The sequence below is a fragment of the Carassius auratus genome, chromosome 32 (assembly GCF_003368295.1).
Source record: "Carassius auratus strain Wakin chromosome 32, ASM336829v1, whole genome shotgun sequence".
In the NCBI taxonomy this organism is placed as follows: Eukaryota; Metazoa; Chordata; class Actinopteri; order Cypriniformes; family Cyprinidae; genus Carassius; species Carassius auratus.
Window position 1 is genome coordinate 16,372,528 of NC_039274.1, and position 10,712 is coordinate 16,383,239.

Consider the following 10,712-nt stretch of genomic DNA (forward strand, 5'->3'; position numbering starts at 1 on the left):
AGACAAATCATGACATAATGATACATCAACAAGTCATGAATTAATGTTACTTTATAAGTAATAAATGATGAGTTAGTAATAATGTGCCCCCCCAAGTAAAGTCATGACATAATGATACATCAACAAGTCATGAATTAATGTTACTTTATAAGTAATTAATCATGAGTTAGTAATAATGTGCCCCCCCAAGTAAAGTCATGACATAATGATACATCAACAAGTCATGAATTAATGTTACTTTATAAGTAATTAATCATGAGTTAGTAATAATGTGCCCCCCCCCCAAGTAAAGTCATGACATAATGATACATCAACAAGTCATGAATTAATGTTACTTTATAAGTAATTAATCATGAGTTAGTAATAATGTGCCCCCCCAAGTAAAGTCATGACATAATGATACATCAACAAGTCATGAATTCATGTTAGTTTATGAGTTGTTAATGATTACGTAATGTGAAGTCATTATCTAAATAATCTCAATTAACATCTACAAAGGTGACTCTTATTTTGCAACAGTATATTCAAGATGATTATTTCAAGATAAATATTACCCAGCACTTAAAGCACAGAAATTAAAAAGGTAAAATACACATTTTATTAAACAAAGCTTTTAAATATCAGTGCACCTTAAATCAAGAGGACAAGTTAACTTGTATTTTACTTAAATATTACATAAAACACAATCAAATGTTCAGTGTGTTGTCCTCTAAACAGGAAATTGATGGTGAATATCTTTTATTAGGCGCCCAAGTGGCCCCCGTTTATTTTTTTCACCAAGCCAATGAGTCCACTCTATGAGAGAGAGGTGCTCTTTTAGCATTTTCTCTGTCCTGTTCCCCCTTAGTCTCCATACACTTGTTTTGTATGTCAACCAAGCTCTTTCAAGGTGTTGTGAATGAGCTCCACTGTGTGGGTCTACAAACCACTGGGAATGGTTCACTGTAAAATGTTTGTAGCCCATATTGGCCAAAGCCCCCCGGTAGGCTCTCCACTCATCTGAAATAATGGTAGTGCCTGGACGCACATGTTTTACAACTATGGGGATTAGGTGAGGTCTTGATCTTCTTTTCACAAGCCGCAAGATTGGGTGTCTGCATTTATCCCTCACACCTAGCATGCCAAAGACCCATTTTTTTCGCCTCCATGTTGTTGATGCTCTCCCTCGTCCATACTGTAAAAAGTTAAATATTTAATTAAAAAGAGAAATACTACAATATTATGTAATTATGTTCATTTAACATGTTTAAACATACAAAAAGGTGAGAAATTAAAGGAAAATCTGCAGGAGCTTTATAAATGGCAGACCAAGAAGTATGAAGATGTAGAAAGTACATCTATCCCCATCCATCCATCATAAACATTGGGGGCTTTTCATTTGAACAACTCTCTACATTGTGAGTAAATCACCCACTAATCTTCACTCTGGGCGACTAAATGATATATAATATTAGCCAATAGGCTAATAAACTCTCAGATTTTACTCGCCAGTGAGTAAGTTGAAAGCCAAGTATAGGTTTATCACAAATATATTTTCACTTGCCAAACACTCAGATGGAGCACTTCAGAGTTTCAGGATCGGTTCTATTTTCAAGTCATCTCAATGGATGCACAGCACACCTGTATTTGATGTACCGTAAACTTTAGTGTAAAGGCGCACGAGTCATCATCACAAAGCAGAGAGCACGAAAGTCATATGTACACATGAAGAATTGACACATTACATGTAAATGATATTTTGTGTTTATTTTCCTGTTAAAATAACGGAGTTCCTTTGGATTTTTCCTGCTTTAAAGAACTGACAGGTTTTCCATTATTGAGCGGAACTAAATGTGCAAACGACAATCTCATTGGCTGGCGCTCACCTATTATGGTCACTGATTTGATTTCAGCTAATCAGTTTGAAAGAATGCACACAACCTGATTAATATTCATGAATCCAGCAGCTCATTAATCATCAGTGTGTTTTACACTGTTCTTATTAGCAGAATTCATATATATTATATAGAAGCGTTCAAACGACAACAGTGGTGAGCAACTGCAGTGTGAATTTGCATAACAGGTTCTAAATTTACCTTTCGTTTATGACGGAAGTTACTTTCATCAAGAACAGCAAATTCTCGAGCACTTCCAATCATTTGTCCATGTCTTCGTCTGTATCGTTTTATAGCACAGTGGCAAACTTTCCTCATGATACGAGCCATCTTAGAGAGGGTTCTGGAACTTTTTGCAATGCCATCTTGCATCATATCAATTTGTCTAATCCGCAATCCCTGAGCAAACCTGTGAAGTACACAATGCTGACTCAGAATGGGAAAAGCAGAGTTGTTGAAATTAAAACAATCAAACTTGGAACATTGTAACATTTTACTATTCCATCTCTGCTGTCCGACAACAGACTCACCTGTAAATGAATATTAGCCAAGATGACAAGCTGAGTTTTGATCTCTCGAAGAGAGACCCGACTCGCACTGATCGGCTGGTTTTCTTGCCTCGATGACTTTTATGTCTGCACATCCTGTGATGGTGATAAATGTCAAAACATGGTTATGCAGACAACAGTATTTTACCTGGACTAAGAATTAATAAATAGTGGTAAAAAGAAAAAAAATTCCCCAAAAATGAAAAGCCAATGCGTTTACTACTTCTGCAGAAGTAAAGCCCATTGCCAAAGCAGGAAGAAGCTTTTGTGCAGTCTTTTCTTTAATGCGGTCTTTGTTTCAAGTGCAAAGCTTACTACTTTCACTTTTACTTTTTAACAATTATTAATTTAATATTAAGCCTGAATGGTGTAAATGGAGCATAACAATTATTTAGTCTTAATTTACTTTAGTATTTTTATTTTATCTGGCCACTTATATTCATCTTCCAAACAACGTTTTGTCTCATCCCAAATCACTACGGTACACTTAATGTTTGGACTATTGTAGCCTGTTCGGTCGTCACCGCTGCGGAGTAACATTAACACATACCTGCGTGGACCACCATAGACAAACTTAGAGAAGTTGCTCCGGTTAGAATGTTCTTCCGCGGGACACGTGGAGTTCTGTTTGTTAACCGTTAGAGCGCATAAAAGTTAAATAGTGCTGCTTTAAATCACTTAAAGATGGCGATTGGCGATCTAGATTCAAACACCCACGCAATCGTATTCCTGTATAACAACGATTCAGCAAGGTCTATTTCGACAGTTTCACATTGGCTGTCTCGTCGTCACACCCCTAATTAAACCAATATGCTTTCGTTACCATGCAGCACAACAACCTCATGTCAATAAGTAACTTAATGCGCGAGTCTGTTGATAGGCTTGTTCGAGAGAGAGAGAGATATATATATATATATCTCCCCAGATCAATCTCAAGCCTTTACACCATTCTAACTACGTAGCTTGATAGAATAACGTTAATGTTAAGTTGTTTATTTAGAGAAAATATTGTTTCCTCTTTGTTAACCTATAACATCCCTAGAAATTATTTCAGCAATATGTGAACAACAAATCGGTTAAACTCACCAATGAAAACCGTCGAGATTTCGAGATGTAGCTCTCTTCATTCTCATATTATGGCCACATCTTGAGCACTTTACTCTCCTTGCTAGTAACTTTTTGCTTTGTAGCCATTTAATGAGTTTGAGTTTCCTGTTAGTTGTGGGCTTCTGAATCGAAAAAAGTAAAAATTTTGAATGCAACATTGCTGTTATTCTTTACCAAAACACACTTGACTTCATTCACGTCCATGAGCGTGCTCCTAACCAGGAAGAACCACACTTAGCGCTAATAATAAATTAATCTCGGGTCAGGTGGCACGAAAAACACCAGAGATTGCCCCGCCCATTTCCGGTGCAATATCAGAACCTGCTTCAATCATGCAGGGGGGCTTAAACATAATAAAAATTTTAACACAGGTAAAACTTGATGGTATTGCACCGTCTTTGGAAGTATATACAAACTGGGATAACTGTAAAGATATCCAAGACGCACCAGAACTTCACGTAGGGTTTAGAGGGGGAATTACAGTAATTACAATCCAAACCATGTCCCTAATCGACGAGGACGATGGGGTGGCGCTAATCGAGCCATTAACCACCGCTTCGCGCCAACCAGCAGATCATGTGAGCAAGATGGATGAGAAAAGAAAAGCAACGCGCTGTGGGAGGAAAGTTACCAACAAATACAGATCAGATGAATATGGTAAGTAACGTTACTTGTAACAGAGTCTTTTGTTTGGTGTAACGTTATTTTTGTAAGGCTTGCAAACTTGGGCTGCCTGGGTGGAGTGAGATTTTGGTAACTTAACTCATTGTCCCGGTTTCACAGACAAGGTTTTGAGCCTAAACCCAGTCTAAAATGCATGTGTGACCTGTTTTAAATGAAAACATCTTGCACTGACATATCTTAAATATTTCAGGGCAATTGTTTCTCTTACCAGTAATGTTTTTATTTCTAAGGCACGTTTATAAAAGGTAGTTAAAAATCCTGATTTAAATGAGGCCTAATGGCTTAATCTAAGCCATGTTTGTGAAACAATGCCTTTCTTTTTTATGTATTTAAACCTAATGCTGTTAATTTCAAATATACTTTGTTGTAACTTACTAGATGCACTTTTAAAGAAACTTTATTAATGTTTCCTGCTATTTAGATAACTACCTGATATTATATCTGATGTTATTTACTAATTGAATAACTTATTTTACTGGTTGAATTATGCAAGGTGCGGCAAAATTCTGCACAGTGTGGCAAATAGAATTTACGCTATAAACGGCATAAACCTCGTCTGTCTACAGTTTCTATTTCTAATTCGTAGTGGCCTTCACACATTTCAAAAAGCTTCAAATAGGAGCTTAATAAAATCTTTGCCCATAACAGGGATTGAAAAGTCAGCACAGATAGGCCTACTACTAAATGGTGCATTCTCTATCAACACTGAATGCAAGTTTCATTAAAAAATAACAATTTTGAACAAAAATTGAGAAAATGGCACTGTTGTCAGAGTACATCCAGACCGGATTAAGAATGATGATCAAAAAATAAGATCTTGCAGATTTATGAATGAACCACTTGTTTAAAAATGTCACATGCCGGTGGAAAAAATCCTACCAGTAGATTTTTTTTTTGTTGTCTTCGGTTTTGAGATTTAGTTGGCTAGCCTAATAATGTGAGATAAAGCCAAATGTTGAGTTGGCAACCCTGTTTTCAGGTGTTTTTTTTTTTTTTTTTTTTTTTTTAATGCTGAACTATGCTTGCTTCTCCCATAGTTGTATCTGCACGCAAGAATGTTCAGACTGAAAATACATCAAACTCATCAGAAGGCAAGTAATTCAATACAATTGCTGATACTGTACATGTGTGAAGTGGGAAGTTAATTCAAACAGATATATCAAACAGTATTTTGGTATAAAAAGTATACTCCACGTATGCATAAAGTGTTTGCACATTTTCTAAATGTTTCTGTTTTTTTGTAAAACTAAAATAACAAGTAGATTTACCCTAATAACTGTGGTATGTGTAGCTATTTTCCATTACAAATATTAGCATGAAAAAATATACGTGAATGTGTAAATACCCATGTCAATTTCATAAAGACAAAGTAAAATTTAAGGGCTTTTAAAAATACATTTATGTTTATGCAAAATACAAAATAATAATGTGGCTTTCATAAAAATGTAATGGGCTTGCTCACTGAAGTTTACCCATCCAACTACCTATAATGTTATACACTACATAAAACCCATCTATTTATTTTTTATTTTTTTAGCTCATAGCGTCCATTCAAGTATTCCTGAGAATGATCGAAATGTTTGTTTTATGCCACAGTTAAAACCGTTTAAAGGGGTCATATGATGTTGCTAAAAAGAACATCATTTTGTGTATTTGGTGTAATGCAATGCGTTTATGCAGTTTAAGGTTAAAAACATTATTTTCCACAATGTACATTATTGTTGCTCCTATATGCCCCTTCTGAAACAAGTCTTTTTTTTTTTTTTTTTTTTTTTAACAAAGCTCATTGGCCTGAAAAGTGAGGTGTGCTCTGATTGGCCAGCTATTCAGTGTGATGTGATTGGCTGAATACCTCAAGCGTGTGATGGAATTGTTATGCCCCTCACCATACAGTGATACCATGTCCCTGCACGACAACACAAAAACAATAAACCCCTTGCAAGGGCGGGCATGCATGCAGTGGGGACATAATTACTGATTATAATGACTTTTACTGTATTTTTGCATGTTGCGTATCGCGCTGCGTAAAAACAAAACCTTGTCTGCATTAGTGATCAGAGAAACAACAAACCAGCTCTACTCTTCACTGCTCAAAAGTCACGTTTGAATCATCAGTGGCACAGTCTTTAAATATGTAAACGTACATGCAGACTGTCCTTGCAAAGTTGTAATTGCCACACTTTATAGAACCAGACAACAGCATAGTAGGCTAATCTCACAGGAAACGTTCTTTGTCCTCCACAATATGCACAGCACACATCTGAATATTTGGGTTGGACTGTTTTGGAACAGAGTTGAAATACAACTTAACCAATGATTTCTAGTTGTGTCCATTTTTTGAAGACCAAACGAAGTAGTTTCGCTTTCACAACAAAACGCACATCTCCAAGACATGACAGCAGCTGCAACAGAGAATAAAGTTCTGCCTTTTTTTGCATGAACGTTTTGGTGGCAGTATGCAAATCTTCCCATTGTGACACAAACATGTGGGGGCATGTAAGAACGAGCCATTTTAGGTAGGAGTAATTGACCTAACTTTTATAAAGAATATAATTTCATATTTGAGACTTTAGTCTTTGAAACTAACCAAGAGCTTGTAACACTCCAAAAAGAAAGGAACATTTTAATCGCATCATATGACCCCTTTAAACTGTCTGTTTGGTCAAATGCTGCATTTTAAGTTGGTGTTTATTTTTTATTTTATTTTTTTCATTTTAGGACTTCAGCCTGCAGTACAGCAAACCAGTGAAACTGGAGGTTTGTTTTTAACCTTTTCTACATTGACATGCGATTTTAAAAATGTGAACATTACAGGGGAAAAAATTATAATTGATGAATTTAAATTTCTCATTTAGATATATACTTTTTCACTTGGTTCACATAAATGTGTCTGTTAATGTGTAATGTAAATTATGTATCTTGAATTTGGCCTAATTTTTTATTTCTCTTTTATTAGGTGCACCCACTTTACAGATTTCTCTTGACAAAGCAAAACAGACAATCGAGATACAAAAGCAGAAGATTCTTCATCTTCAGGAAAAAGTTGACTCTCTGACCGATGACAAAAACTTTCTCAGATCAAGATTGGAGGATGGTACGTAATAGGGTCATGAACTTGCTTTAAAAACAATTCTGCCAGTCAGTATGTTGCAGTGTTTAATTAGAAATGCTTTCAGACAGGAAAGGCCGTTGGACCCTTAGGGTGATATTAGCCCCTTTTGCACTTGGTAGTTATAGGAATTTGGTTTTAGGAGCTAGCCACCAGGGAGGACTAGAATTCATCAGACTATGTTCACTATTTAGAACTAAATGTTCCTCTAGTCTAGGGCAGTGGTTCTCGAACCTCTCCATGGAGTACCCCTAGCACCGCACATTTTGTATCTCTCCCTATATGTGACACATCCACTTCAGGTCTTGCAGACTCCACTTTGAGCTGATGAGTTGAATCAGGTATGATAGACGAGAGAGACATATAAATTGTACAGGGCTGGAGGTAATCCAGGACAGGTTTCAGAACCACTGCCCAAGGGCCATTTTGCTTAGTTGTATTCTTAGTTGCGCTCCAAAGTGACCCAAGCCGTAATTGTTGTGACACTTGACAGCACTATGAAAGCCAGAGCCTGAGCACATGGCACTCCCATTCTCTTCATTAGTTTACTATCAGTTTAACAGTCCTGTCTAATATGTTATTAGATAGAACTCATATACAAATAAAGTAGTCAGTATATGAAAAAGTATGTGTTTACCGTGTGTTTGATGTCCAGTGTTGCTAGCTGAGCAGAAATAGATAATCATGTTTCACTCGGTCACCTCAAACTTGCGTTGGATTTTATCCTGAAGCCAAGGTTGAGAAGTCCATCTATCACTGTTTTCCATGTTTGTAGTTAGTTCAGCCAATCAGCTTACACTTATGTCACTGGTAGTTCCTGTTGTGCTGGGTTAGACCCTACACTTAAGTAGGGTCATTCCACGTTCCTGCAGTGCGAACACGCCAAAAAGTGGGTACTCCTGCCAATAGTCATAGGAACTATAAAAGGTTCTTCTAGTGCGAAAGCCCCTATTCCCCAATGCCAAACTGTAATCAGTGTGATATTAGAGTAACAAATGCCCTATCAAAGACTGGTTGCTAAAGGTTATTGATAAGGTCATCCCTCTTTTTTTGCATTTGAGACATTAAAAATCTCTTTCTAAATTAACTGTGGTTTAAAAAAAATGTATTCTTTACCTGTGGTTTTGTTCTACACCTTTTTTATTTGTTCTTTGTAGCCCTTCTGAGGCATGAAGCAGTTATCTCGCCTAGACAGGCACTGACTGCATCTTCATCCACTACTGCTGCATCACAGGAGAATGAGTCCAGTGATGAATCTTCAGACTCCTCAGAATCTTCGGATTCATCAGAATCTGAACCAAGAGCAAAGAGGAAGAAAAAGGATAAAAAGCGAAAAAACAAGAAGAAATCCAAGAAACTGAAGTTTGATTTTAGGAGAGGTATGTTTATTCTATCAAAAGTATTAAAAGGTAAAGTTCATCCAGAAGTGAAAATTGTCAAGGCTTTAAGTGAATAACCAGAGAATATCTCATCGCATCTGCTTTTTGGAGAAAGTGTTAAACTTTATATTGCACCTTTTAAAGGTTGCATCTAAAGACAAACAAATAATATCTTTTTTATCTTTTAATATCTTTTAACAAAATAGAAACAGCAAAACAAATTTAAGAGAAAGTATTTAATAACAAACAAACGGAATATTCACTTGTATGCTAGCCTGAAAAAATAAGTTTTAAGTGAAGATTTAAAAACACCAAGAGTCCACATGACTGATCTCAGTGGGAAGAGAATTAGTTTTTGAGCCACAGAAGAAACAGCCTGATCACTCACAGAACGTAAAGAGTAAAAAAAAACCTGAATCAGAAGAGTGGAGATTTCGTCTAGGGGTGTAGACCGTTAAAAGTTCAGACAGGTATTTTGGTGCTGAACCATGTAAGGCCTTGTAGGCAAGCATGATGGCAATATGGACTGAAAGTGATCTCTATGGGTATTTAAAGGTACACCATGTCACTTTTGGTGCTCTAGCAGTTCATAAAACTGCATGCATCTCGTAGAATAACATTGTAACCAGAGATAGTTCTGTGTTTGTCAGTGACGAGTCATGCAGGTACTGGGCTCCTCCACAGAGGTTGGCATCCTGCTCTGTCTATAGTAGTCAGAACACAAGTACTCAACTTTAGTGATAAATGTACCGTAGTGATGAGACAAAAAACATAGTTTGGAAGATGGATTCATGATGTAGTTGCTGATTTAATACAGTAGGTACTTGTTTTATTTGTTTTTTTTTTTACAAAAAAAGTGCAACATTGTGTACCTTAAAGGTAATCTGCTGTAAGGTGATCATTGTTTATCCTCATTTTAATAACTCTGTTTAATAAAGCACACACAAATGATCTTAACAGAAAGCGATCCAACCTGTTTTACAAGAGAGTTAAGTTTATCATAACCACATTTTGTTCTTTTTTGTCTTTTCTTAAAGAAATAGCACAAACCAAAATAATTATCATTATTAATATAATTTACTCACCTTCATGTTGTATCAAACTCTTAAAACATTCTTCTTTCTTCTTCCTAGTAAGAACCCCTGAAGACTCCATCAAACGCTACCACAAAGTGTTACAACTGGTAAATGGTGGTTTAAGTAAAGCTGAAGCCTACAACAAAATGAATGTTGACAGAAATACGATTGTGATGCAAGCACCCATTGCTGAGTTGGCAATTGCAAATCCTGAGGAGTACAAAGCTATGAGAGCAACCTTTAAAAAGGGAGAAAGCATCCAAAAATTTGCTGGTAGCTGTCTTGCACGGTGCCTTGCTCAGCCTAATGTAGACATGATAAAAAAATTGAAAGAGAGCAGTGCCATTCTTGACATCTCAAAGAAGTGAGGTATATATTGTTGCCTAAAGGGATGGTTCACCCAAAAATGAAAAATGTCATTTACTCGCACTCAAGTAGTTCCAAACCTGTAGGAGTTTCTTTCCCCTTCTGTACACAAAGGAAACTATTTGGAAGAATGTTTGCAACCAAGCAGATCTTGGGCAACACTTACTGCCGTAGTAGGAAAATAAAACTATGATCGTAAATGGGGGACGAGATCTGCTTGGTTGCAAACATTCTTCCAAATACTTTCCTTTGTGTACAGAAGGGGAAAGAAACTCCTACAGGTTTGGAACTACTTGAGTGCGAGTAAATGACAATTTTTATTTTTGGGTGTGGCATCCCTTTAATATTGTTAAAAAAAATGTATGTTAATGCAAAACATCAAAAAAAAAAAAAAGTTTATAATGTTACTGTTGGTTAGTGAACATTTCTTCAAACACAATTTTAAATCCTGATTTTATTTTAACATTGGTATGTAACCTCTTCAAATTTTATGTTGAGTTTTTTGTAAAGTAACATACAAGTAATACACAACTTATGCCTCTTGATTTAAGGTGCACTATTTAAAAGCT

General features: G+C 36.2%; 2 protein-coding genes across 3 annotated transcripts; one reads left to right on the forward strand and one right to left on the reverse strand.

Annotated features, from left to right (window-relative positions):
• Positions 1-367: 367 nt before the first annotated feature.
• On the reverse strand, positions 368-8,423 carry LOC113051703 (uncharacterized). 2 transcript variants are annotated; one of them, XR_003276942.1, is made up of 5 exons: positions 7,960-8,423; positions 3,509-3,651; positions 2,405-2,518; positions 2,076-2,283; positions 368-1,174 (listed from the first exon to the last, which is right to left on the reverse strand). XR_003276942.1 is itself a non-coding variant. In XM_026215667.1 (4 exons), exons 1-4 carry the CDS (start codon positions 3,685-3,687, stop codon positions 710-712), a joined length of 966 nt encoding a protein of 321 aa, XP_026071452.1. In that variant the 5' UTR covers positions 3,688-3,756; the 3' UTR covers positions 368-709. The 2 variants fall into 2 exon arrangements, 1 of the variants encoding a protein (XP_026071452.1); XM_026215667.1 differs by lacking the exon at positions 7,960-8,423 and having other exon boundaries at positions 3,509-3,756.
• Positions 3,781-10,374, forward strand: LOC113051702 (coiled-coil domain-containing protein 106-like). The gene is made up of 6 exons (XM_026215665.1): positions 3,781-4,186; positions 5,251-5,304; positions 6,932-6,970; positions 7,170-7,307; positions 8,480-8,701; positions 9,835-10,374. The coding sequence occupies exons 1-6, from the start codon at positions 3,862-3,864 to the stop codon at positions 10,143-10,145; spliced, it is 1,089 nt and encodes a 362-aa protein (XP_026071450.1). The 5' UTR covers positions 3,781-3,861; the 3' UTR covers positions 10,146-10,374.
• Positions 10,375-10,712: the final 338 nt, after the last annotated feature.

Bases quoted from the DNA above. Each gene is read 5' to 3' on its own strand.
- LOC113051702 (XM_026215665.1), top strand. From the start codon at position 3,862: ATGCAGGGGGGCTTAAACATAATAAAAATTTTAACACAGGTAAAACTT. The intron at 6,971-7,169 runs GTTTGTTTTTAA...CTCTTTTATTAG, and splicing joins GCAAACCAGTGAAACTGGAG to GTGCACCCACTTTACAGATT. The intron at 8,702-9,834 runs GTATGTTTATTC...TCTTCTTCCTAG, and splicing joins GAAGTTTGATTTTAGGAGAG to TAAGAACCCCTGAAGACTCC.
- LOC113051703 (XM_026215667.1), bottom strand. From the start codon at position 3,687: ATGTTGCATTCAAAATTTTTACTTTTTTCGATTCAGAAGCCCACAACT. The intron at 2,519-3,508 runs GTGAGTTTAACC...TCACCATCACAG, and splicing joins AATCTCGACGGTTTTCATTG to GATGTGCAGACATAAAAGTC. The intron at 1,175-2,075 runs GTAAATTTAGAA...AACTTTTTACAG, and splicing joins ACTTCCGTCATAAACGAAAG to TATGGACGAGGGAGAGCATC.